This window comes from Triticum urartu, chromosome 6A (genome assembly GCF_056163025.1).
Source record: "Triticum urartu cultivar PI428250 chromosome 6A, HENAU_Tu73, whole genome shotgun sequence".
Lineage (NCBI taxonomy): Eukaryota > Viridiplantae > Streptophyta > Magnoliopsida > Poales > Poaceae > Triticum > Triticum urartu.
This window is the reverse complement of record NC_141878.1, coordinates 387,893,907-387,915,961: the sequence shown is the minus strand read 5'-3', so window position 1 is coordinate 387,915,961 and position 22,055 is coordinate 387,893,907. Positions and strand designations below refer to the sequence as shown.

The following is a 22,055-nucleotide window of genomic DNA, read 5'->3' as shown; positions in this document are numbered from 1 at the left end:
TGAACTAAAAATAGAAAAAATAATCTCAAGGTATGAGACTGGCAGCAATAGCTTCACGTGTTGCGGTCATGCTACCATCATCTTCTGGTGGTAGAGCGTTGGCACCTGTAAACAACAATGGAGGTTGCACATACACATCACTGACAAACTTGTCAAAATGCTCATTACATAACTTGCTATCATGAATCCAATTGTGGAGGCACATGGATGTAGTGACGATCATCTTTCAGGTCTCTAGTTTGTACCGAGGTATGCCTCCGAGAATTTGTCATTTCATCTTGAGAACACCAAATGCTCTTTCAATGACATTTCACAAAGAATGATGATGGTTGAATGTCTCATACCTCCCACCGGTGGGTGCTGTTGGAAATCTGGTACATGATATCATTGCCCTTTGTATGGTGCTAGATATCCAACCCCGTCTGGATATCCATAGTGCACAAGGTAATATTTATCTATAATAGGACATCAAAAGACATTAGAAATTTACAACATACCATCCTATATATAACAATATGGATACATACTCGGGGTTGTGAAAAATGATCATGACAAACTATAGCATTGCTCCGCACACGTGTGCCGGGTGCAAAGGCGCGCGGACGGGAGACGGGGCTGACGGGGGTAGAGCGGCGGAGGAAGGAGCAGGGCGGTGACGAGGCTGGCGGCGGTGCGACAACCCTAGCGCTCACTGCGCGTGGGCGAGTTCTTTCGCTCAATGCGTGGTTGGTCGATCGCGAGCGCCCCCTCATTTTTCTGTACATGAGGGGTGGATGGGTCGGTGGCATTCTGACCGTAATTACGTGCTATAACAGGGATATTTTTTAATTCGAACATTTTTCTTTTTAGGGACTCCAAAATCTTGAGATTATGGGAAAATATAGTATTTTTTTTAGATTTTGGATTGTACTGAAGCAAAAGCAAGTTTTTTTTGGCTCAAGATTTTCTAGACCGAGATTTTCCTTTTTTTGGAAATGGAGGCTTGTCCCTGGCCTCTGCATCGGAACAATGCATGCAACCCTCTTATTAAGAAGTCCCGAAGTAGCCTAAAGTGTTAAAAGTATTACAGCTCGCAAGCGGAGCGAAAAAAGAAAAGAAAAGTAAATGCTCAATATTACAACCGGTATGACAATGTAAAGGACCAGCTCCCTAGATTATCAAAAGAACTGAGCCTATATTAAGATTATCAAAGATGCCCACAACTCACAAAAGACGGTCAAGATGACCATTCTCAATTATGTATGGCCTCGACTAGAGCTTAGTACTATGTGATCACTTTGATGTGCCATCCTTTGAGAATTGGTAATGTAACTTTCATAATCTGTATTAATATAAAAAAACTCAAAGGAGCAGATCTAATTAATCTCAGCCATTAAACCACATCAATCTAATGACCTAGGTTGCTTCAATGGTGAGGTCGTATCCTATCTAATACTTAATTTTCTTTAAATATTACCGTGCATTGCACATTTACTAGTAAAGTTAAAAGTAGTTGTAGCAAAACCTTTCTGCCAAATTTGTTGTAGATGTGGCACTCTCTTCACTGTAGGATCTGTAGTTGCTTCTCGTGGCCGTAGAGTTGTCTGGGCCCACGAGCATATAGCAGTAATTGTTGTGATGTTTGTTTACCTCAGCAGAACACGATTTTGGAGTGCTAGTAGTAGGTGATGTTTGTGATTAGCATTCTGCCAAATTGACAGAACCTGGACGTCTCTCAGTTGAACTCCCATATACTCCCTTCATTTCAAAATATAGTGCATTTTCGCTTTCCGAAGTCCAACTTTAACCATAAATTTAACCAACAAGACCAATTGCGGCGGAAGAAAAAATTATATAATCGAAAACTTTTTTCGAATACGAATTCACTGATATAATTTTTACTCCTGCCGCAATCGGTCTCGATAGTTAAATTTACGGTCAAAATTGAAACACGTGGATAGAGAAAGCGCTCATTGTGGAATGAAGGGAGTACTGCAGAAGCCTCTAGAACCTCCTCAGCGTGGGTCCAAACGAAACCAAACCGAATCAAGCCGATTATCTGCCGGATCGAATTTCCGAGGTGAGCATCCCCAAATCCATCTCATTCTTCACCCCCCGGTTGCTCCCGTTACCCGCCGGGTGCGTAGTTTCCGGTTCCGCATTCCTTTCTTTCTGCTCAGATTTCTTAGGTTTCTGATACAAGTTTTTGGTAGCTTCCTCCCCTTTCTACTTGGGATTCTTATCTGTATAATTTGATTTGTTCCAAGCACTGCGGATGGGCAGGATTTTTCGAAAATACTGTAGAAATCATGGGCAAAATCCCCCGATCCGACCTTTTATAGAACCACCTCAATCCAACTACACGTGTGTGCACTTTGCTGGAGTTTTTTCTCAAAAAGAAAAAATAAAGTTCGGTTTAGGAGGAGAACCACACTTAGGTTGGAATCTATATTGGTGGTAAGAGGATGAGACGCTTTCAGATCTTGAGCTGGGCTGGGAAAACGCTAATTTTATTTTTTACGAGTGAGTAACGTTTCTGTTATGTGAAGTGGCTGTTTTGGCAGACTTTACTTCGCAAAACGATTACATTGTTGATGGTGGATGGAGAGTAAGACATGCTCTCTCGACTGATATTATGCTTTTGAAGCATTCTGATTTTGTGCCATGATTCTGACTGTGTGAGTAGCTTAACTTTCATGTCGGGGACTCCTTGTACATGCTTTTTTGTTCACTGTTTTTTCTCATGATTATCCTGTTACCTCTTCCCTTGCTCTAATCATGGAATGCATAACAGCTCTGACAAGTGACAACAGGGATGGCAACCGGTAGCGAAGCTGGAAAGCCCGCGGAGGTCGTGCTGGAGTGGCCTAAGCAGGACAAAAAGAGGATGCTGCATGCTGTTTACCGTGTGGGAGATCTGGACCGTACCATTAAGTATGTTAGCTATACTTCCGGTCGATGTTTATATTTGCACCATCAATACTAGTATGTTTGTGCTGATGCAAGTGATTTAATTCTCATAGGTGTTACACAGAATGCTTTGGGATGAAGCTGTTGAGGAAAAGAGATGTTCCTGAAGAGAAGTACACCAATGCGTTTCTTGGGTTTGGACCTGAGGACACTAATTTTGCACTTGAGCTGACTTACAGTATGTTCATTGGTCCGCTCGCAATTGTTTCTAATGCAACCGGTTTGATATCCTTGTTAATGTTTGGTCGACGTGTGTATCTGCCTCAGTGATAGTACTGGAAAACTGATGGGGTCTTTATTCTTCTCTCTGCATATGAGCCGATAAATTCTTTGGTGGGTTAATAGTGTCATTCTTTTCCACCTCCTGTTGTGCTAATATGTCCGTTCTCGTTTGATAGATTATGGTGTTGACAAGTATGACATTGGAGCGGGCTTTGGACATTTTGCCATCGCAAATGAGGATGTGTGTATTGCTTACCTGCAACATCTTACCCTTCATGTTACAGACCTTCAGGCTTATACGATGTCGTGGATGCAACGCAGGTGTACAAGCTGGCTGAGACAATTAAATCATCTTCTTGTTGTAAGATCACTCGTGAACCTGGTCCTGTCAAGGGAGGGTCCACTGTGATTGCCTTTGCACAAGACCCAGATGGTTACATGTTCGAGCTTATCCAGAGGGGTCCGACGCCTGAGCCTCTCTGTCAAGTTATGCTTCGTGTTGGTGACCTTGATCGGTCTATCATGTTCTATGAGAAGGTATTGTTTTGTAAAAGGAGAGGCTGTTTGAAACGTTAGAGACACTATCCTTTCTGAATATTCTCTAGGACAATAGTTATATGTGTGATATTCTCACATCTGTCTTTTATGCAGGCCCTTGGGATGAAGCTTCTGAGGAAAAAAGATGTGCCTCAGTACAAGGTACATCACATGACAATTGTTGTTCTGATGCCATTTGTCCTTTGAATTATGATGAACTGAGCATGTTTATGATTTGTACAGTACACAATTGCCATGATGGGCTATGCCGAGGAGGATAAGACCACTGTTCTGGAGTTGACATACAACTATGGTGTCACAGAATATAACAAGGGCAATGCATATGCTCAGGTTTTGACAAGTTTTTTTTGCATTATTTCCTCTTTAGGTTTTGGCATTTCCTTTCTTAATGGTTGTTGTGTTGCCTAAGTGCAGGTTGCTATTGGCACTGACGATGTGTACAAGAGTGCTGAAGCAGTTGAGCTGGTTACCAAAGAACTAGGTGGAAAGATTCTACGGCAGCCTGGGCCACTACCGGGGCTGAACACGAAGATCACCTCTTTCCTTGACCCCGATGGCTGGAAAGTGGTATGTCTTCTGGCTGTCTTGTGCATCACACTGCTTTATTTGAATCGAGGCGGGTGAATTAATTACAAGATATGTTTGCTGTAGTCAATGCTTTGATTTAAAATTTGAAGAGCTTATTGTAGTCAATGTACTTTGGCAGTTAAATGAATTAAATAAATTTGAGACGAAATGAAGAACAATTCAATTGGCTTACACGAAGTGACTGATAATTGCTAGTTTGTCTGTATAAACGAATTGTTTCCAGTTAGTACATAGTTTCAGAGTCTACTCTTGGATTGGCACCTTCAAGGACAAGCTGTTGCTTGTAAATGCAAAATAGAAAATTGGAAAACAGCATCATTGTAAGAAAGTAGGCATCCTAGGTGTAGCGAGCAAATTAATAGTAAGAACTTTTGCGTGCGTCATGTTTGTCATACTGAACATGATTTCTTAGGAGGTTGTTCTTCCGTGTCCTTGGCAACCAGCAGGCCACATTATCTGTGGCTAATGTTATTCTTGGGGTTGGGGTTGTAGGTTCTGGTGGATCATGCGGACTTCCTCAAGGAACTCCACTAAAGATCAGCAGGCCCCACGCCCGGGAGTTGTTGAAGAGGCAAACCTTATGCAGCAATGGTCTTTGATGTAATAAAATGGCAGCCTCTTCCGCTCGACCAACAAAAATAAAAGCTACTGTACCACCGAATACCTATGCCGTGATTGGCCTAGTTAGAGGACTTGCTCTGTACAGTATGTGCTATGATCGCTGAACATGAATACTCCTACTACTGAGATGGGTCTGCATGCGCAGTCGGAGAGTGGTTTCCAATGATCTGATATGTTTTCTACCTCTGTTTTTGAACTGCAAAAATGTCTTATATTTAGGAATTTGAACTGGAAAACGGCTTATATTTAGGATTTAGGAACAGAGGGTGTACTATTGAGACGAATTGGGCATGCTGACGGCATGAGCTATGCATTCCAGGGTTTTATCTTATTAACCATTTCACCTGAAAGTCAGGAATCTTGAAACCTGCATCGCCATGATCAAGCACGCTTAGCTCAGTCTCGTAAACACCATTCGTTCTGCTGACAATTGTACTACTTCACTAACAATTGTATACACACATCTCGTTCGATTACAGATCACAAGCAGCAGCGGGAAACGTCACCAATACCCGAGTTACGGAAAGCACACACGACACAGTCAACACCACATGAACTGTCCCTAAAAATAAAAAAGAATACGTATAGCTGGATCACTGCGCCGGTCGCTCTGGTCATACGCCGCCGTGCCTCGGCGACGCGCGCGCGCCTCATTCGTCACCGTGGCCGCCGTGGCGGTCCTCCGTCTCTGCGCACTCCTTGGCGGCGGCGTGGCCCCGCACGGCGCGCTGCTTCTCCTCCTCGGCGGCGTGAATCCGCTGCTGCTTCTTCACCTCGGCCGCCTCCTTGTTCACCACCGCCGCCTCCCTGTGCCCTGTCGTGTACGCCGCGGCCTTGTCCACCTGCCCCTGCACGGCGGCCCTCGTCTTCTCCATGCCGGCGCGCGCCGACGCGCCGGCGTTCGCCGCGGCCTCCTTGCCCGACTCCATGCCGCCCGACCTCCCTTGCTTCAGTTTGGACTAGCCGACGATACTGCTGAAATCTCTAGACAAGCTGCCGTGCTTTCGCAAGCAGGGTCGAGGCGACACTTATAGCGCGGTGCCCTGAATCCACGGAAGGAGGATTTGTTGCCTCAGGCCATGACGCGTGTCAGAGTGTACGTGGGAGACGCGTAGAGAACGGTGTGGTGGCTGGGGTGAGGTGTGCGGACACGAGGCATCCCCGCCATTTGATTATCTATAAGTTTGAGCCGTTTCAATATCATTGGCCGCACGAAAGATGAGTCACTGCTTCCTGTTAGAAAGTAAAACGAGTGAGGCAATCGACAGAGATGTAAAGTGAAGGGTTGTCTTTATTGGCAGAAATCACATATTTGACCTGAAGGCGAAATCAAATCACAAACTAACCTGCTTTTGAAAAAATTTTACTTTGCTGATCCTTTTATGTGGCGCCCGACAGTTAGGCGCCGCACATTACTATGCAGTGCCTCTGCCTTAGGCGTCACACCTCCTGCCAGCGTGAGAGCCCTGGTCCAGTTGCGGCCCACAGACAACACTGCAGCGTCTAAGCCTTAGGCGCCACACTTGTAATGTGCAGCGCCTAGCGCTTAGGCGCTGCACAGTGACTTAAAGCGCATCGGCCCAACCCGACCAGGCAGTTCTTCCCCCTCTCCGCTCTCTGGACAGAGAGCAGCGGCGGCGCCCCTATCGAATCCCCCCCATCCCTCTCAGATCTGAAGATTTGATCCGTGGATTCGATCTTCAATCCATCCTACTAGGTAAACTCCTCCGTAAATTTGTTGTCATTTTAGAGATTTGTCCAAGATTTGATGGAACCCTTGATTTGCTTGATTTAGGATGTGTAGTCATAGTGGTAGTACCGTAGTGTTGTTGCTTAGTTCACAATATATGGTTCTTGTTAGTGAAACCCTAGATTGTTTAGTTTTTTTAGATATATATGAGATGCCTATTTTTATAGATAACTATGAGATGTTCAAGACCAAAGATACTCGGCTTCCTCTTCATCAAGTCACGAAATTCGACCCTTAGTTAGCAGTGTAGACATATATGAGATGTTTGTTTAGATATATATTAGATGTTGAGTTCATTTGAAATATTAGATGTTGAGTTTATTTGAACACATATGACATATTCATTGTGTGAGAAGGAGATGTTGAGATTCTTGTAATTGAACACATATTAGATGTTTAGTGTATACCGATATTTGAGATGAAGATGAACTCATATATGTTTATTGTTTGAAGTTTGTAAGGATGGTTTGGCTTCTCGACGATGTCTACGACACGAAACACCGGGCCTACATGATGCACGAGAAGGAGATGGTAATAACGAGTAATCTAAATATTTTGCAAATTTGCCTTAAGTTGAAATTTACATGCCCTAAGATTTGTCATTACTTGTTTTTTGCAGAAGCTTGAACCTTTGAAGATTCAGTATCACGGGGTCTTTGGTCCTGCCATGCCTTACGATGAGCGGTACACACCGTACATCAAGCAGGCAGGACTACTCCCGTGGATTCAGTTGGTCAGCCGGTCCATGCCGAATCTGAACGCTCCACTGGTGTCCGCTTTTGCTGATCGGTGGAGGCCGGAGACGCATAGTTTCCATCTTCGGACTGGGGAGATGACCGTGACGCTCGAGGATGTCTCGTTGATCACCGGTCTTGCTATCGATGGGATGCCTCTCTGTATGAGCACCGATTCTAATGGGTGGTGTGAGCAGATGATTGCTCTTATCGGTATGGCTCCTACCGAGGCCGAGGCTGATGTAGAGGAGGGAGAAGAGAAGAAGAAGAAGGAAAGGAAAGCAGCCGGAGCTGCTTTCACGTGGATTCAAACTCACTTTGCGACGTGCCCTCCGGATGCCACTGATGATGTGATCCAGACACATGCTCGTGTCTACATGTGGTATGTTGTGTCGAGGACTTTGTTTCCTGACTCCACTAGCAAGAACGCTCCATGGATGTGGCTGAAGGCGTTGACCGTCTTCGATAACAAATGGAGCTGGGGTTCAGCGACTCTTGCCTACTTGTACCGACAGGTAGTTGGTCTGTTTTGTGATCAACTCATTTCTTCATTAGCAATGCAAGCTTGCTGTCAAGTTAACATTGTTTTTCTTTCATATGCAGCTGGACGATGCGTGTTGCAGGATCACAGGTAGTGCAGGCATTGGTGGTAATATGCTTCTACTTTCTGTATGGAGTTGGGAGCGTCTGCCTGTTGGACGCCCGAAGAGCGTCAGGTTTAATCCTTGGTATGAAGATGAAGATGACGAATTACGGCGCCCCACTTGGGCTTACAAGTGGGATGTGGTTTCTGAGATGACGAACATGTCAATCTCATGTACCAGAAGTACGTTGCCGAGTTGGACACGATTACGCCTGAGCAGGTAACGAGGTCATTACTTCAGTCATTTCTCATGTTTGCCTGAAAAAAATTCACCAATTTTGCATTGTTGCCCTATTTCATAGGTGGAATGGCAGCCATATGGCGCCGATGACAGACTTGGGTACACCTCGGAGTTTACCATCAACCCGATGTGCTTGCGGGATAGGGATCTCTGGCGTATGCGGTGCCCACTGATATGCAACTGGGCTGTTGAGTTTCATTTGCCACATCGCGTGTGTCGTCAGTTTGGTCTGTTCCAACCTCACCCGCCGGAATGGGTGGATACGGACAAAGCACTTCATAGGTAAGAGAGCATGAACCATATTGACTAAGCATCGTCACTCCTTGATTTTGCTAATGTTTGGTTTTGTACCATGCAGGTTGGACAGGAGAAGGCAGCGGAAGATAAAGGACTGGGACAAGCATCATGCTTCGTATGTTACCCGCTTCCAGCTTTGTGTGGAGGAAGCTCGTAGCAGTGCACACGCCAAGCTTCGTGAGCATAGTCCACTTGCTTTTGATAACTACATACGATGGCTTCTTGAAAATACTCGAGTTGAGATATGCCCGCCGGCATATAATGAGGATATTCTTGAAGAACCCGTAAACTTTGAGGATCTATCAAAGGGGAAGTACAACAGAGATGTCAGGGTAGGGCACGGAGTCCCTGCTGTTCCGGTGATTAACTATGTGGTAAAGTGTTCCTTCTTTACTTTCCCGTTGGCCGTATTACACATGTTTGAATGGCTAACGTGTTCATTCTTTCTCATCCGCAGCGCACCGAGATCAAGAAAGCAACTGATGAGAGCCAGTCTATTCTGGAGGAAACATCGGTTGGAAAAGGCAATGATGATGGTTCACTACGAGCATTTCTCAAGGTACATAAAGCATTCACTATGAGAGCCAGTCTATGTTGCGGAGTCTGATATCGTATACACTTGTTCATGTTACAGCGTCAGGCCAAGAAGTTAAGGCGGTTATCGAATCTTCTCGGTTGCCACGATCCCGAATTTGATGAACCATCTGCCTCTAGGTCTGGTACACCATCAGACCCCTCATCTCACCATCAGAGGGACGATGTGAGTTCCTCATATGCTTATCTGGATGATGAGGGTGCGGTCACCCAAGAGGTATGACTAATCCTTTAGATGTGATTCTCACTTGATTGCGACGTCGGTCTTCACCATATTGTTTGATTGTGTGATAGGGCGATGAGCTTGATGATGACATGACTTTGGCGGACGCTCAACTTCGGTCCCCATATGTGTTCAAGCCTAGGAAGCCCAGATGCCGGTACACGCCCAACGACTTTGACAACAGGGGCAACCCAAAGGTGGTCGTAGGGACCTCGCGGATGGCTAGCTTGGATCATGAGGCGGAGGCGGAGGCGGAGGAGGAAGTGCAGGAAGAGGAGGCTCGTCCACCCAGGAAGAAGAAGATTGCCTGTAGGCGTGGCACCAGGAACACGCGCGGAAGGCATTAGTGCTTGTGTTTGTTAGTGCTCTTGTAGCCGTTTCATTAGGTTGATGAACTTGTGACATTATGTTATATGTTGGTGAACTATTACTAGTGTGGTATTTGTGTTTGCGAACTAGTAGTAATGTTGAATTGTCCTAAATGATGTGATGTTCAAGTTATTAGTTGTCTTTGTTCAGTATGTGCAGTTTACAATAATTTTAACGATGTTCAAGCAAGTTATGTGAGTGCTGCATGAGGCCAAAATGGCATCTGTTTCTGTAGTTTGGCAGTTAACAACACTGCAGTGACACCCAGGCGCTGCACTGTACTGTGCAGCGCCCAACGCTTAGGCGCCGCACCATACAGTGCAGCGCCCGTCTCGTAGGAGCTGCTCAACTGGCCATGGCTAAGTCAGAGTGCAGCGCCCAACTGCAAGGTGCTGCACTGTACTGTGTGACGCCTATCCCTTGGGCGCTGCACTGTACTGGAAAAACTGAGTTTACAACACGTTCATTTCACCGGAACATCATAATACTTACAATGACCGCAGCATCATAGCAATTTGAACAAACACAAATTTTATGCCGATGAGTTCATAACTTAAGACAATTCAAACATTACTACGGCATGGTTCACGGCACATTCATTACAAATGACAAATGGCAGCTTGCCCTAGAAGATAGTTCACCAACATCTCACATGCCCTCACAAGTTCACGACACATTCATTAGAAGATAGTTGACGACGAGTGCACCAAAGCGAAGTCCCTACTGAGTAGAGCGAGGCCATTTCCCCTTCTTGTCACATGCCGAGTCCTCCTCTTGCACCTCGTGAGCCTTTGCAAGCTTTCTTGCTCTCTCCTCCTCATGAGCAAGTTTCGCTTGGCGTGCCCTCTCCTCCTCTCGTTTCTTCCGCTCCATCCTCTCCTTCCGACGACGCTCTTCCTCCAAGCCTCTTCGAAATGATTCTTCGAACCGCCGTTGCCGCCTAAGACAATCTTGGTATTGGTCCTTTTTGACATCTTCTGGCACTTCAAGATCTATCCACGTGAAGTACTTGCATAGAGGAGGCGGTGACTGCATACAACATTTTTGTTAGTGTTGACACATATTGGAGAGTAGCATTTTACTTCTCGAGCTTACCGGTGGTTGGTCATAGGCGTTAGTTGGAAGTGCATGATCATAAGCATAGTTAGGGCATACAAAATATCTCCGCCCTTCCGTCCATGATTTCTTTCGGTCGGTGGACACCTTCACCTTACAAACATCTCCACACCAACATGGCGGGATATTGACATCTTTCTCCTTCACCTTGTCCAAAGATGCGTCCTCCCACTTGTTCGACATGTCTTCTTGGTTAGCACACGGTGGCCTCGTCATGGAACCAGATGAAGCCATGCCTACAAAACCGAGAATTCTTGGTTAACCCTAACCCCCACTTAACAATAACCACAACCCTAATCATAGCATAACCCTAACACCAACATCAAACACACATAACCCTAATCATAGCATAACCCTAACACCAACATCAAACACACATAACCCTAACCCTAGCATACTATGAAAGCCTAACCAAACGAAATTAGCAACGAAACATAACATGATTCAACAAAAATTTCCAAATCCAACCCAAAACTAGGGTTTCCCCAAAGTAGCAAGATTTGAGCAAATGTGACAATTCCTATGGATGAAAACGAGGGGATCGGAGGAGAATACCTTAAGGGAGGGCTTGGCTTCGAAATCAATGGTCAAGGACTCCAGATCTGAGAAGGATTTGAGAATTCCTGGATGGCTATCCGATATGACACAAATTTCCCTTTCAGCCGGTAATACCCTTGTTCTCAATTGACGCAAGAACCACTCCCAGTTATCATTGTTCTCCACCTCAACCAAAGCGAAAGCCAAAGGCAACACCCGGTTATTGGCATCACTTGCTATTGCAACCAACAAAGTGCCCTTGTATTGTCCAGTCAAGAACGTGCCATCAATGGCGATGACGGGCCGACAATGCTCAAATGCCCTCACGCATTGCTCAAAGGCCCAAAATGCACGACCAAATACTCGGACGGTCCTCCCGTTATGAATCAATGTTTGGTGCCCATGAGGCTCAACCATGTGAACCATGCCTGGGTTTGTGGCGGCCATAGCTAACAACAACCTAGGGAGTCGGTTGTATGATTCCTCCCAATTGCCATACAACATCTTGAATGCGGCTTGCTTCGCCTTCCATGCCTTGCCGTACTTCACCTTGTAATAAAAGATGGCTTTCATAAGGTCAATGACACTCTTGATGCTCATTATTGGAAGTGTGGATATTTGGTTGGATAACCTGTAAGCAATGAACTCGGACGTGAGTTGTCTATGTTGTTGGTACACAAGCTCGCCATCCGCATTCTTGTGCCGGCACATGTGAGTTGGTAGACAACTCACTATGTGCCAAGTGGGACCTCCTTTCCATGGCCTTGCACACATAATCCATGGACATCTTGGCACTTCACATTTGACCGTGTAACGCACATTGACGTCCGAGTTTGCCACTTTATGTGGACGGTAATGTGTAACCGAGTAGTTGTCGAGCCACATCTTCAATTCCAAGAAGGATTGAAACTCACAACCGGGATATATCCCGTTCTTGCCGTCTTCCAAATCACGGTGAGAACTTGGCCTGGCTCCAAGAGATATGCATTTGCCACCATCCACAACGGCTTCATCCACGAGACTAAGATCCTTGAACAATGGTGTCTTGTGATCCCGCTCGAATACCTTCTTGAATGCTTGGGCCTCCTTCGGCGTGAACCCCTCCTCATCAACTTCTTCATCGGGACCATCATCATCCGAGTCCGATGCATATGCACGGGAAAAAGGGATGGATTGGTCCATTGTCTCTTGCACATGATATTGGTCGAGATCACGCACATTGTTGTCATGGAGATCAACTTCGTTGTCATCCTCCTCGTATTCATCATTCTCCTCTGCGAAATCTTCATTTTGGTTGTTTGGAGTCGGGCTCAATGTTGGCCAATCTTGTTGCGTGAAACTCATTTGATCTTGGTTAATGGGTGGGGGAGTGCTAGCAACCAACGGGGAGGGGTTCCGGTTCAAGTCCAAATTCAAAGTAGACTCAACCTTCTTGGAGGCAAATAACTCAAGAGCCTTGTCTAGAGATTCGGCAACCGTCTCCTTGTATGCAACCCAACGTTGCTCAGAGTTCACACGCATTGTCTTCCAACGGATGTGCATTCCAAAACCAACATTATGCCTTCCCTCGAACTCAACAACGTCACTTGGGTCCATCCAATTCAAATCCTTCCTCACTTGTTCCAAGAGCTCCGCATAGCTAGGACTACTCTCAAACACCATGTCAAGCTCATCCGGGTCTGTCTCAAAATTGCCTTTCAAAAAGGCCTCTTTATCCACATGATGAATATAAACACATGTTCTCCCCATCCCTATAATAATCAAAACGCACATATATCAAGTAAGTACTTAACAAAAATATTTGCACAAAATGCATATGCCCTAACATATATATGAATTAATAACCATAACCCCCACAGAACAATTACCACAACCCTAAACATAGCATAACCCTAACACCAACATCAAACACACATAACCCTAACCCTAGCATACTATGAAAGCCTAACCATACCAAATTAGCAAAGAAACATAACATGATTCAACACAAATTTCCAAAACCAAGCCAAAACTAGGGTTTCCCCAAACTAGCTAGATTTGAGCAAATGTGACAATTCCTATGGATGAAAACGAGGGGATCGGAGGAGATTACCTTAAGGGAGGGGTTGGCTTCGAAATCCATGGTCAAATACTCCAGATTTGCAAGATTTGAGAAGGATTTGAGAGGGGGGAAGAGCGGAAGAGAGGAGGGGCGCAAGGCTAAGGGTTTGGGTGGGGTGGGGGTGTGTGGGGTGGGGTGGGAGGGGAGAGAGGGTGGGGCCAGCCTAAGTGGCACACAGACTGTGCAGCGCCTAAGCGCTAGGCGCTGCACATTACAAGTGTGGCGCCTAAGGCTTAGGCGCTGCAGTGTTGTCTGTGGGGCCGCAACTGGACCAGGGCTGCCACGCTGGCAGGAGGTGCGACGCCTAAGGCAGAGGTGCTGCATAGTAGTGTGTGACGCCTAGCAGTCGGGCGCCACACGAAAGGGTCAGCAGAGTGAAATTTTTTTGGAAGCAGGTTAGTTTGTGATTTGATTTCGCCTTCAGGTCAAATATGTGATTTCTCCCGTCTTTATTGATGATCCAGTACAAGCATTATAGCCGCGAGGGGATGCATCCAACAAACGCGATGGTTTGGAGAGACACGAGCGAACAATCGTGTCCTTCGTACATGGCGGTTAGGGATAGTGGAGATTCTCCATAATTAACACATGGGTTAATTAAACTCAACACTCCCCCTAATCTATGCTATTCTTGTAGACATCATCATCTTAAATAAAAGCTTACTCAAAAACCCTTGGGAAAAATATGAGGAGTATAGCATTTGATATGTTGATAAAACTCCTACAAACCCATTGGGAAAAATAAGGAGAGAATGATGCAACATGCAACATATAATGGTTATTGTCTTTTTTAACTCAATACGAGAAAACCCATAGAGTTTTGATGATAATAAATATGTCGTATATACTTAACCCCGGTAGGGAAAACAGAAAATATGACATATGATCTCATGTTGATATTACCTCATTAAAAACCTTTATGAGAACCTGTATAGTAAACTCATGAAGGGGAAAAGAGTATAATATGATGTTTTGAACAGGAACAATTCAGGAAGGTACCCCCCTGATTCTTGCAAATTCTGAAGCCATCACATACCAATTCCATGAACGTATTTCTGGAATGTAGAAGCTGGTAGAGACTTGGTGAATAAATCATTCACATGATTTGACTTGCAAGATACGCAATATAGCGATATTGCTTATTACGTAACCTGTTTGCATCTGGGCAACACAAGCAACATTATCTTAGAGATAATGGTTGATGGATGTAGCCATGAGGTCTGTTTCGAAGACTCTCATGGGATGGCTACCACACCTAACAGGAACACTAAGCTTGCCTATGATCTGACATAGCGGGGATCTGATCAATGTATCCAATGGTATTGGTATTCAGATTTCTCTGAAACTTTGAAAAACCAGGACAAGTTGTTTGATGCCTTCGAAAATATCGATAGATATTCTTGATTCTCAACCAATTGTGTTTGGTGGATCCAATGGCATTATGGAACACCGAGTCCCAATATCTCATTGCCATCACCTCTTGATCTAAAAAGATCTTTCTCTACGTCTAGAGAAGAGTTATGGATGGATAAGATTTGTCCACAATGAATTTATCCAATATATTTTGGATATAGACAATGTAGTATACCATAATGTATGAATGAAGGTGCTCAAGTTGTAGGAATGAGCAATATTTTGGTTTACCCAAATCCTTCATTTTAAACTCTGTCATTTAGATGATTACATGTGTCGTCATTGCAAACACACAAACGTGGATAATCATCATTGTAGGAGTAATCCTTGTGAATAAGGAACTCACTATGTCGGTTGTACCAAATGTACCGACGATAATAATAAGTCATATGGTGACTTACTGATTTTACACAATGTATGTTACATTTTGTACTTCGATTCAGAATTGAGGTTTCGTCGAGAACCATCTATATCTGAATCTAGTGATCTACATGGATATGTAATCACTACATCTATCAACTGCAGAGATAGATGATTTTGAACTGCCAATGATATAAGTTATCGGGATGAGATTCCACCTTTGAAGAATAGTTGGGTATTTGCATGAACCCTTGTGCTACAATATTTGCTCTTTGTTTCACCACCTCATTGTTCTCAATTCTGTTTCCAAAAGAAAACCGGTGTAGGTATTGCTTGCGAATACCTTCCCATTATTGAGCAAGATCATTTCTACCTAGATTATACCTTTTGCTTGAGTTCAATCTGAGTGGTGTTCACACTTTGCCATGGCCTTTGGATCTGAATCATTTGGAAGGTTTTTGCAATCTAGTTGAGAAATGTATGTCGACAATTGTAGACTTCCGCTTATATGATTCTCCAGAATCTATATATTAATATATAGTTGATGGAAATATCGTTACCCATGGTGACTGCTCGCGATTTCCCAATGCGATTGAGTCAGGTATTCCGATGTCCCGGTCATTGTGTGCACTATGACCTGGGTTGGTGGAGGTTTCCCATCCATTGGGTCTCTGTCAACATGAAATTGACTTGCATTTACTGATTCACAGGCCTTGATATCCTTGCTTGCGAGAAGCTGAATCCTGATGTACTTCTGCCATACATCTTCCCCTGTTACATAGAGAATGTGCTTGCCATATCCGTTGCATATGGTAAAGAGAAGTTATTTCTCTTTGTTGTCATCATAAGTTTCGTCAGAGAAACTATTTTGACGGTTACCTCTATAGTTTAGTAGGGTACGAGTTAAACTGGGAAGCAATAAAGAATCCTTAAGTTACTCGAGTACCCACAGGGATAGTAAATATGACTCGAGTTGAGCCAACAAATACCTCATCGCGTCTAGCGATTTTAAAATACCGCCTTTTCTCCCAACAAGAGTGGAAGCATTTTACTTCCCTGAGTATAGAGTTCGTGGTGCATATGTCCACAAGGCACAAATCATCTTTTATCAAATTGACCCCCGTAGAAATCTATATATAGACATGAAGATTCTCAATATAAAAATCACTCAGATATATAGAATACATACAAATGTATTTGTACCAAAGTGTTGATACAATATATTGTGATATACAATATATGATGACAACAATACTTATGTTCTTATTAGAACATCGTAAATGGACATAAATTGTGTTGACCACTCGGGAGATTGAGAGACTAGAAGAAGTCTTCAAACATGTTAGTTGAGTCATATTCAACAATCATATTCTCCGTGCCCATAGGGTCCCGTCATTGCTGGTGATGTCGGGTTGAAGTGAGCTTCAAACCTTTGCCCTTGAGGTATGTTGTGTCCTAGGAATTGCTGATACAGAATAACTAGATGCAGAGATCTGAATCGATATAATGCCTTATGATGTATAAGACAATATTTTTCTGTTAGCGGTGTGATTCCAACCAGAGGTTAATCATGTGGTCTTGGATTGCACACACTATTCCACGATACACAAGATTGATCATGATGTACATGCTCATGTAGGGTAGTGGTGGCGATTGAGGGAAAATGCCTCAAAATTCTCTAGGCATCGGTTACCAGAGATAATTAATTTACGATTAGTAAATTAAAGACCATCATGGTAATGTTCCAAAATTAATGGATATTTCAAGAAGTTATCTTGAAACCATTAATGTGACTCTCAAATTGCTAAGCATGACACCTTGAAGATAATCTCCAAAATGAAGTAGATCTCGCAGCACTAGGGAGTATTGTTTGAAATATGCCCTAGAGGCAATAATAAAGTGGTTATTATTATATTTCCTTGTTCATGATAATTGTCTATTGTTCATGCTATAATTGTATTGACCGGAAACCGTAATACATGTGTGAATACATATATCGTAATATGTCCCTAGTAAGCCTCTAGTTGACTAGCTCGTTGATCAATAGATGGTCATGGTTTCCTGACCATGGACATTGAATGTCGTTGATAACGGGATCACATCATTAGGAGAATGATGTGATGGACAAGACCCAATCCTAAGCACAACAGAAGATCGTGTAGTTCGTTTGCTAAAAGCTTTTCTAATGTCAAGTATCATTTCATTAGACCATGAGATTGTGCAACTCCCGGATACCGTAGGAATGCTTTGGGTGTACCAAATGTCACAACATAACTGGGTGGCTATAAAGGTGCACTACAGGTATCTCTGAAAGTGTCTGTTGGGTTGGCACGAATCAAGACTGGGATTTGTCACTCCGTATGACGGAGAGGTATCTCTGGGCCCACTCGGTAATGCATCATCATAACGAGCTCGATGTGACTAAGGAGTTGGTCACAGGATCATGCATTACAGAACGAGTAAAGAGACTTGTCGGTAACGAGATTGAATGAGGTATAGAGATATCGACGATCGAATCTCGGGCAAGTAACATACTGATAGACAAAGGGAATTGTATACGGGATTGATTGAGTCCTCAACATCGTGGTTCATCCGATGATATCATCGTGGAACATGTGGGAGCCAACATGGGTATCCAGATCCAGCTGTTGGTTATTGGCCGGAGAGATGTCTCGGTCATGTCTGCATGGTTCCCGAACCCGTAGGGTCTACACACTTAAGGTTCAGTGACGCTAGAGTTGTTATGGGAAATTGTATGCAGTTACCGAATGTTGTTCGGAGTCCCGGATGAGATCCCGGACATCACGAGGAGTTCTGGAATGGTCCGGAGGTGAAGAATTATATATGGGAAGTCCAGTTTCAGTCATCGGAATAATTTTGGGGGTTATCGGTATTGTACTGGGACCACCGAAAGGTGTCCGGGGGTCCACCGGGTGGGGCCACCTGCCCCGGTGGGCCAAGTGGGCTGAACAAGGGTGGGAACCAGCCTCCTAGTGGGCTGGTGCACCCTCCCCAAGGGCCCAAGGCGCCTAGGGTTGACAACCCTAGGGGGTGGGGGAGCCTCCCACCTAACTTGGGGGGCAAGTCCCCCCTTGGCCGCCGCCCCCCTCTAGATGCATCTAGGGGGGCCGGCCCCCTCTCCCTTCACCCTATAAATATAGGGGGGGTGGGAGGGCAGCCGCACCCCTTCTCTGGCGCAGCCTTCCCCCTCTCGAACACCTCCTCCTCCGTAGTGCTTGGCGAAGCCCTGTCGGAGAACTGCAAGCTCCACCACCATGCTGTCGTGCTGCCGGAGCTCTCCCTCAACTTCTCCTCTCCCCTTGCTGGATCAAGAAGGAGGAGACGTCCCTGGGCTATACGTGTTTGAACGCAGAGGCGCCGTCCGTTCGGCGCTAGATCGGATCTTCCGCGATTTGAATCGCCATGAGTATGACTCCATCATCCGCGTTCCTTGTAACGCTTCCGCTTAGCGATATTCAAGGGTATGAAGATGCACTCCCTCTCTCTCGTTGCTAGAATCTCCAACAGTGGCATCATGAGCTAGGTCTATGCGTAGATTCTATGCACGAGTAGAACACAAAGTAGTTGTGGGCGATGATTTGTTCAATTTGCTTACCGTTACTAGTCTTATCTTGATTCAACGACATTGTGGGATGAAGCGGCATTGTACACTTACGTGAGACTGGTTCCGCCGACTGATATGCACTTGGTGCATAAGGTGGCTAGCGGGTGTCTGTTGATGACCCACAAGTGTAGGGGATCTATCGTAGCCTTTTCGATAAGTAAGAGTATCGAACCCAACAAGGAGCAGAAGGAAATGATAAGCAGTTTTCAGTAAGGTACTCTCTGCAAGCACTGAAATTATCACTAATAGATAGTTTTGTGATAAGGTAATTTGTAACGAGTAGCAAGTAATAAAAGTAAATAAGGTGCAGCAAGATGGCCCAATCCTTTTTGTAGCAAAGGACAAGCCTGGACAAACTCTTATATGAAGTAAAGCGCTCCCGAGGACACATGGGAATTATCGTCAAGCTAGTTTTCATCACGTTCATATGATTTGCGTTCGGTACTTTGATAATTTGATATGTGGGTGGACCGGTGCTTGGGTACTGTCCTTACTTGGACAAGCATCCCACTTATGATCAACCCCCATTGCAAGCATCCGCAACTACAACAAAGTATTAAGATAAACCTAACCATAGCATGAAACATATGGATCCAAATCAGCCCCTTACGAAGCAACACATAAACTAGGGTTTAAGCTTCTGTCACTCTAGAAACCCATCATCTACTTATTAATTCCCAATGACTCCCTCTAGGCCCAAACAATGGTGAAGTGCCATGTAGTCGACGTTCACATGACACCACTAGAGGGATGACAACATACATCTCATCAAAATATCGAACGAATACCACATTCACATGACTACTTATAGCAAGACTTCTCCCATGTCCTCAGGAACAAACGCAACTACTCACAAAGCATATTCATGTTCATAATTAGAGGGGTATTAATATGCATAATGGATCTGAACATATGATCTTCCACCGAGTAAACCAACTAGCATCAACTACAAGGAGTAATCAACACTACTAGCAACCCACATGTACCAATCTGAGGTTCGGATACAAAGATTGGATACAAGAGATGAACTAGGGTTTGAGATAAGATGGTGCTGGTGAAGATGTTGATGGAGATTAACCCCCTCCCAATGAGAGGATCGTTGGTGATGAAGATGGTGATGATTTCCCCCTCCCAGAGGGAAGTTTCCCCGGCAGAACAGCTCCGCCGGAGCCCTAGATTGGTTCGGCCAAGGTTCCACCTCGTGGCGGTGCAGTTTCGTCCCATGAGCTTGCTTATGATTTTTTTCTTGGACGAAGGACCTCATATAGCAGAAGATGGGCATCAAAGGGCCACCAGGGGGCCCACGAGGCAGGGGGGTGCGCCCAGGGGGTAGGGCGCGCCCCCACCCTCGTGGCCAGGGTGTGGCCCCCTCTGGTGGATTCTTTCTCTAGTATTTTTTATTAATTCCAAAAATGACTTCCGTGAAGTTTCAGGACTTTTGGAGCTGTGCAGAATAGGTCTCTAATATTTGCTCCTTTTCTAGCCCAGAATTCCATCTGCCGGCATTCTCCCTCTTCATGTAAACCTTGTAAAATAAGAGAGAATATGCATAAGTATTGTGACATAATGTGTAATAACAGCCCATAATGCAATAAATATCAATATAAAAGCATGATGCAAAATGGATGTATCAACTACCCCAAGCTTAGACCTCGCTTGTCCTCAAGCGAAAGCCGAAATCGAAAAATATGACCACATGTTTAGAGATAGAGGTGTCGATAAAAATAAAATGCGGACATGAGGGCATCATGATCATTCTTAGAACAGCAACATATATATATTGTCATATGATCTCTTATGCTAAAGTAACAATTCAATCACAATTTCAAGTATGAATCATAAACTTCATTGAGAACCAACAAACTCTAATCTCAGTCATTGAGGCAGTTGCAATTTATCATAACATAGGAAATAGTTAATATAAGAGCTTTTCAGCAAGTCCACACACTCAACTATCATTTAGGCTTCCACAATTGCTAACACTCATGCAATACTTATGGGTATGGAGTTTTAATCGGACACAGAGAAAGATAGGGGCTTATAGTGTTGCCTCCCAACTTTTTACCTCAAGGGTAATGTCAACAATAATAGTTCATGCAAACCCACATCCAATTAGGCATATATATCAGGATCTTTCCAACACATTGTGCTTGCCAAAGGATAAAATGTAAAAAGGAAAGGTGAAGATCACCATGACTCTTATATAAGGTAGAGGATAAAAGTAACAGATAGGCCCTTCGCAGAGGGAAGCAGAGGTTGTCATGCGCTTTTATGGTTGGATGCACAAAATCTTAATGCAAAAGAACGTCACTTTATATTTCCACTTGTGATATGGACCTTTATTATGCAGTCTGTCGCTTTTATTTCTTGCACATCACAAGATCGTATAAAGCTTATTTTCTCCACATTAATAGATCATACATATTTAGAGAGCAATTTTTATTGCGTGCACCGATGACAACTTACTTGAAGGATCTTACTCAATCCATAGGTAGATATGGTGGTCTCTCATGGCGAAACTGGGTTTAGGTATATTTGGAAGCACAAGTAGTATCTCTACTTGGTGCAAATAAATTGGCTAGAAAGAGAGGGAAAGGCAAGCTCAACATTTTGGATGATCCATGACAATATAATTTATCTCAGATGTAAGAAAACACGACCCATTATGTTGTCTTCCTTGTCCAACATCAACTCTTTAGCATATCATACTTTAATGAGTGCTCACAATTATAAAAGATGTCCAGGATAGTATATTTATATGTGAACCTCTCTTTCTTTATTACTTCCTATTAATTGCAACGATGACCAAAACTATGTTTGTCAACTCTCAATAATTTTTATTCATCATACTCTTTATATATGAAGTCACCACTCTCCATAAGATCCATATGATCTCTTTATTTATTTCTATTTCTTTTATTCTATTCCCTCAGGATCATAGCAAAATAATCAAGCCCTTGACTCAACACTAATCTTTATTATATATAGCTCATGGACTCGATTACATAGGAAGATCATAAAGCAAAACTCACAACTAGATCATACTAAAACTTTATTCTACTAGATCAAGATATTATCAAAAGGATCGAACTAAGAAAAACGACAAAGATAAAA

The 22,055-nt window shown here is 44.0% G+C and overlaps 3 protein-coding genes across 10 annotated transcripts; 2 read left to right on the top strand and 1 right to left on the bottom strand.

The window, feature by feature from the left end:
- Positions 1–1,908: 1,908 nt before the first annotated feature.
- Positions 1,909–5,120, top strand: LOC125529633 (lactoylglutathione lyase). Of its 8 annotated transcripts, none has more exons than XM_048694055.2 (10): positions 1,909–2,059; positions 2,544–2,657; positions 2,793–2,913; positions 3,003–3,127; positions 3,348–3,412; positions 3,493–3,708; positions 3,823–3,870; positions 3,952–4,059; positions 4,144–4,296; positions 4,810–5,120. In XM_048694055.2, the coding sequence occupies exons 3-10, from the start codon at positions 2,795–2,797 to the stop codon at positions 4,849–4,851; spliced, it is 876 nt and encodes a 291-aa protein (XP_048550012.1). In that variant the 5' UTR covers positions 1,909–2,059; positions 2,544–2,657; positions 2,793–2,794; the 3' UTR covers positions 4,852–5,120. The 8 variants fall into 8 exon arrangements, with proteins under 8 accessions (XP_048550012.1, XP_048550006.1, XP_048550005.1 ...); XM_048694049.2 differs by having other exon boundaries at positions 2,774–2,913; XM_048694056.2 differs by having other exon boundaries at positions 2,037–2,118.
- A 236-nt stretch (positions 5,121–5,356) lies between these two features.
- Positions 5,357–6,015, bottom strand: LOC125529634 (18 kDa seed maturation protein). The gene has a single exon (XM_048694058.2). It carries the CDS (start codon positions 5,865–5,867, stop codon positions 5,589–5,591), a length of 279 nt encoding a protein of 92 aa, XP_048550015.1. The 5' UTR covers positions 5,868–6,015; the 3' UTR covers positions 5,357–5,588.
- Positions 6,016–7,084: 1,069 nt separating this feature from the next.
- On the top strand, positions 7,085–9,894 carry LOC125517136 (uncharacterized). The gene is made up of 8 exons (XM_048682324.2): positions 7,085–7,219; positions 7,308–7,937; positions 8,026–8,285; positions 8,368–8,588; positions 8,665–8,977; positions 9,061–9,162; positions 9,238–9,414; positions 9,492–9,894. Exons 3-8 carry the CDS (start codon positions 8,238–8,240, stop codon positions 9,765–9,767), a joined length of 1,137 nt encoding a protein of 378 aa, XP_048538281.2. The 5' UTR covers positions 7,085–7,219; positions 7,308–7,937; positions 8,026–8,237; the 3' UTR covers positions 9,768–9,894.
- The last annotated feature ends 12,161 nt before the right edge of the window (positions 9,895–22,055 follow it).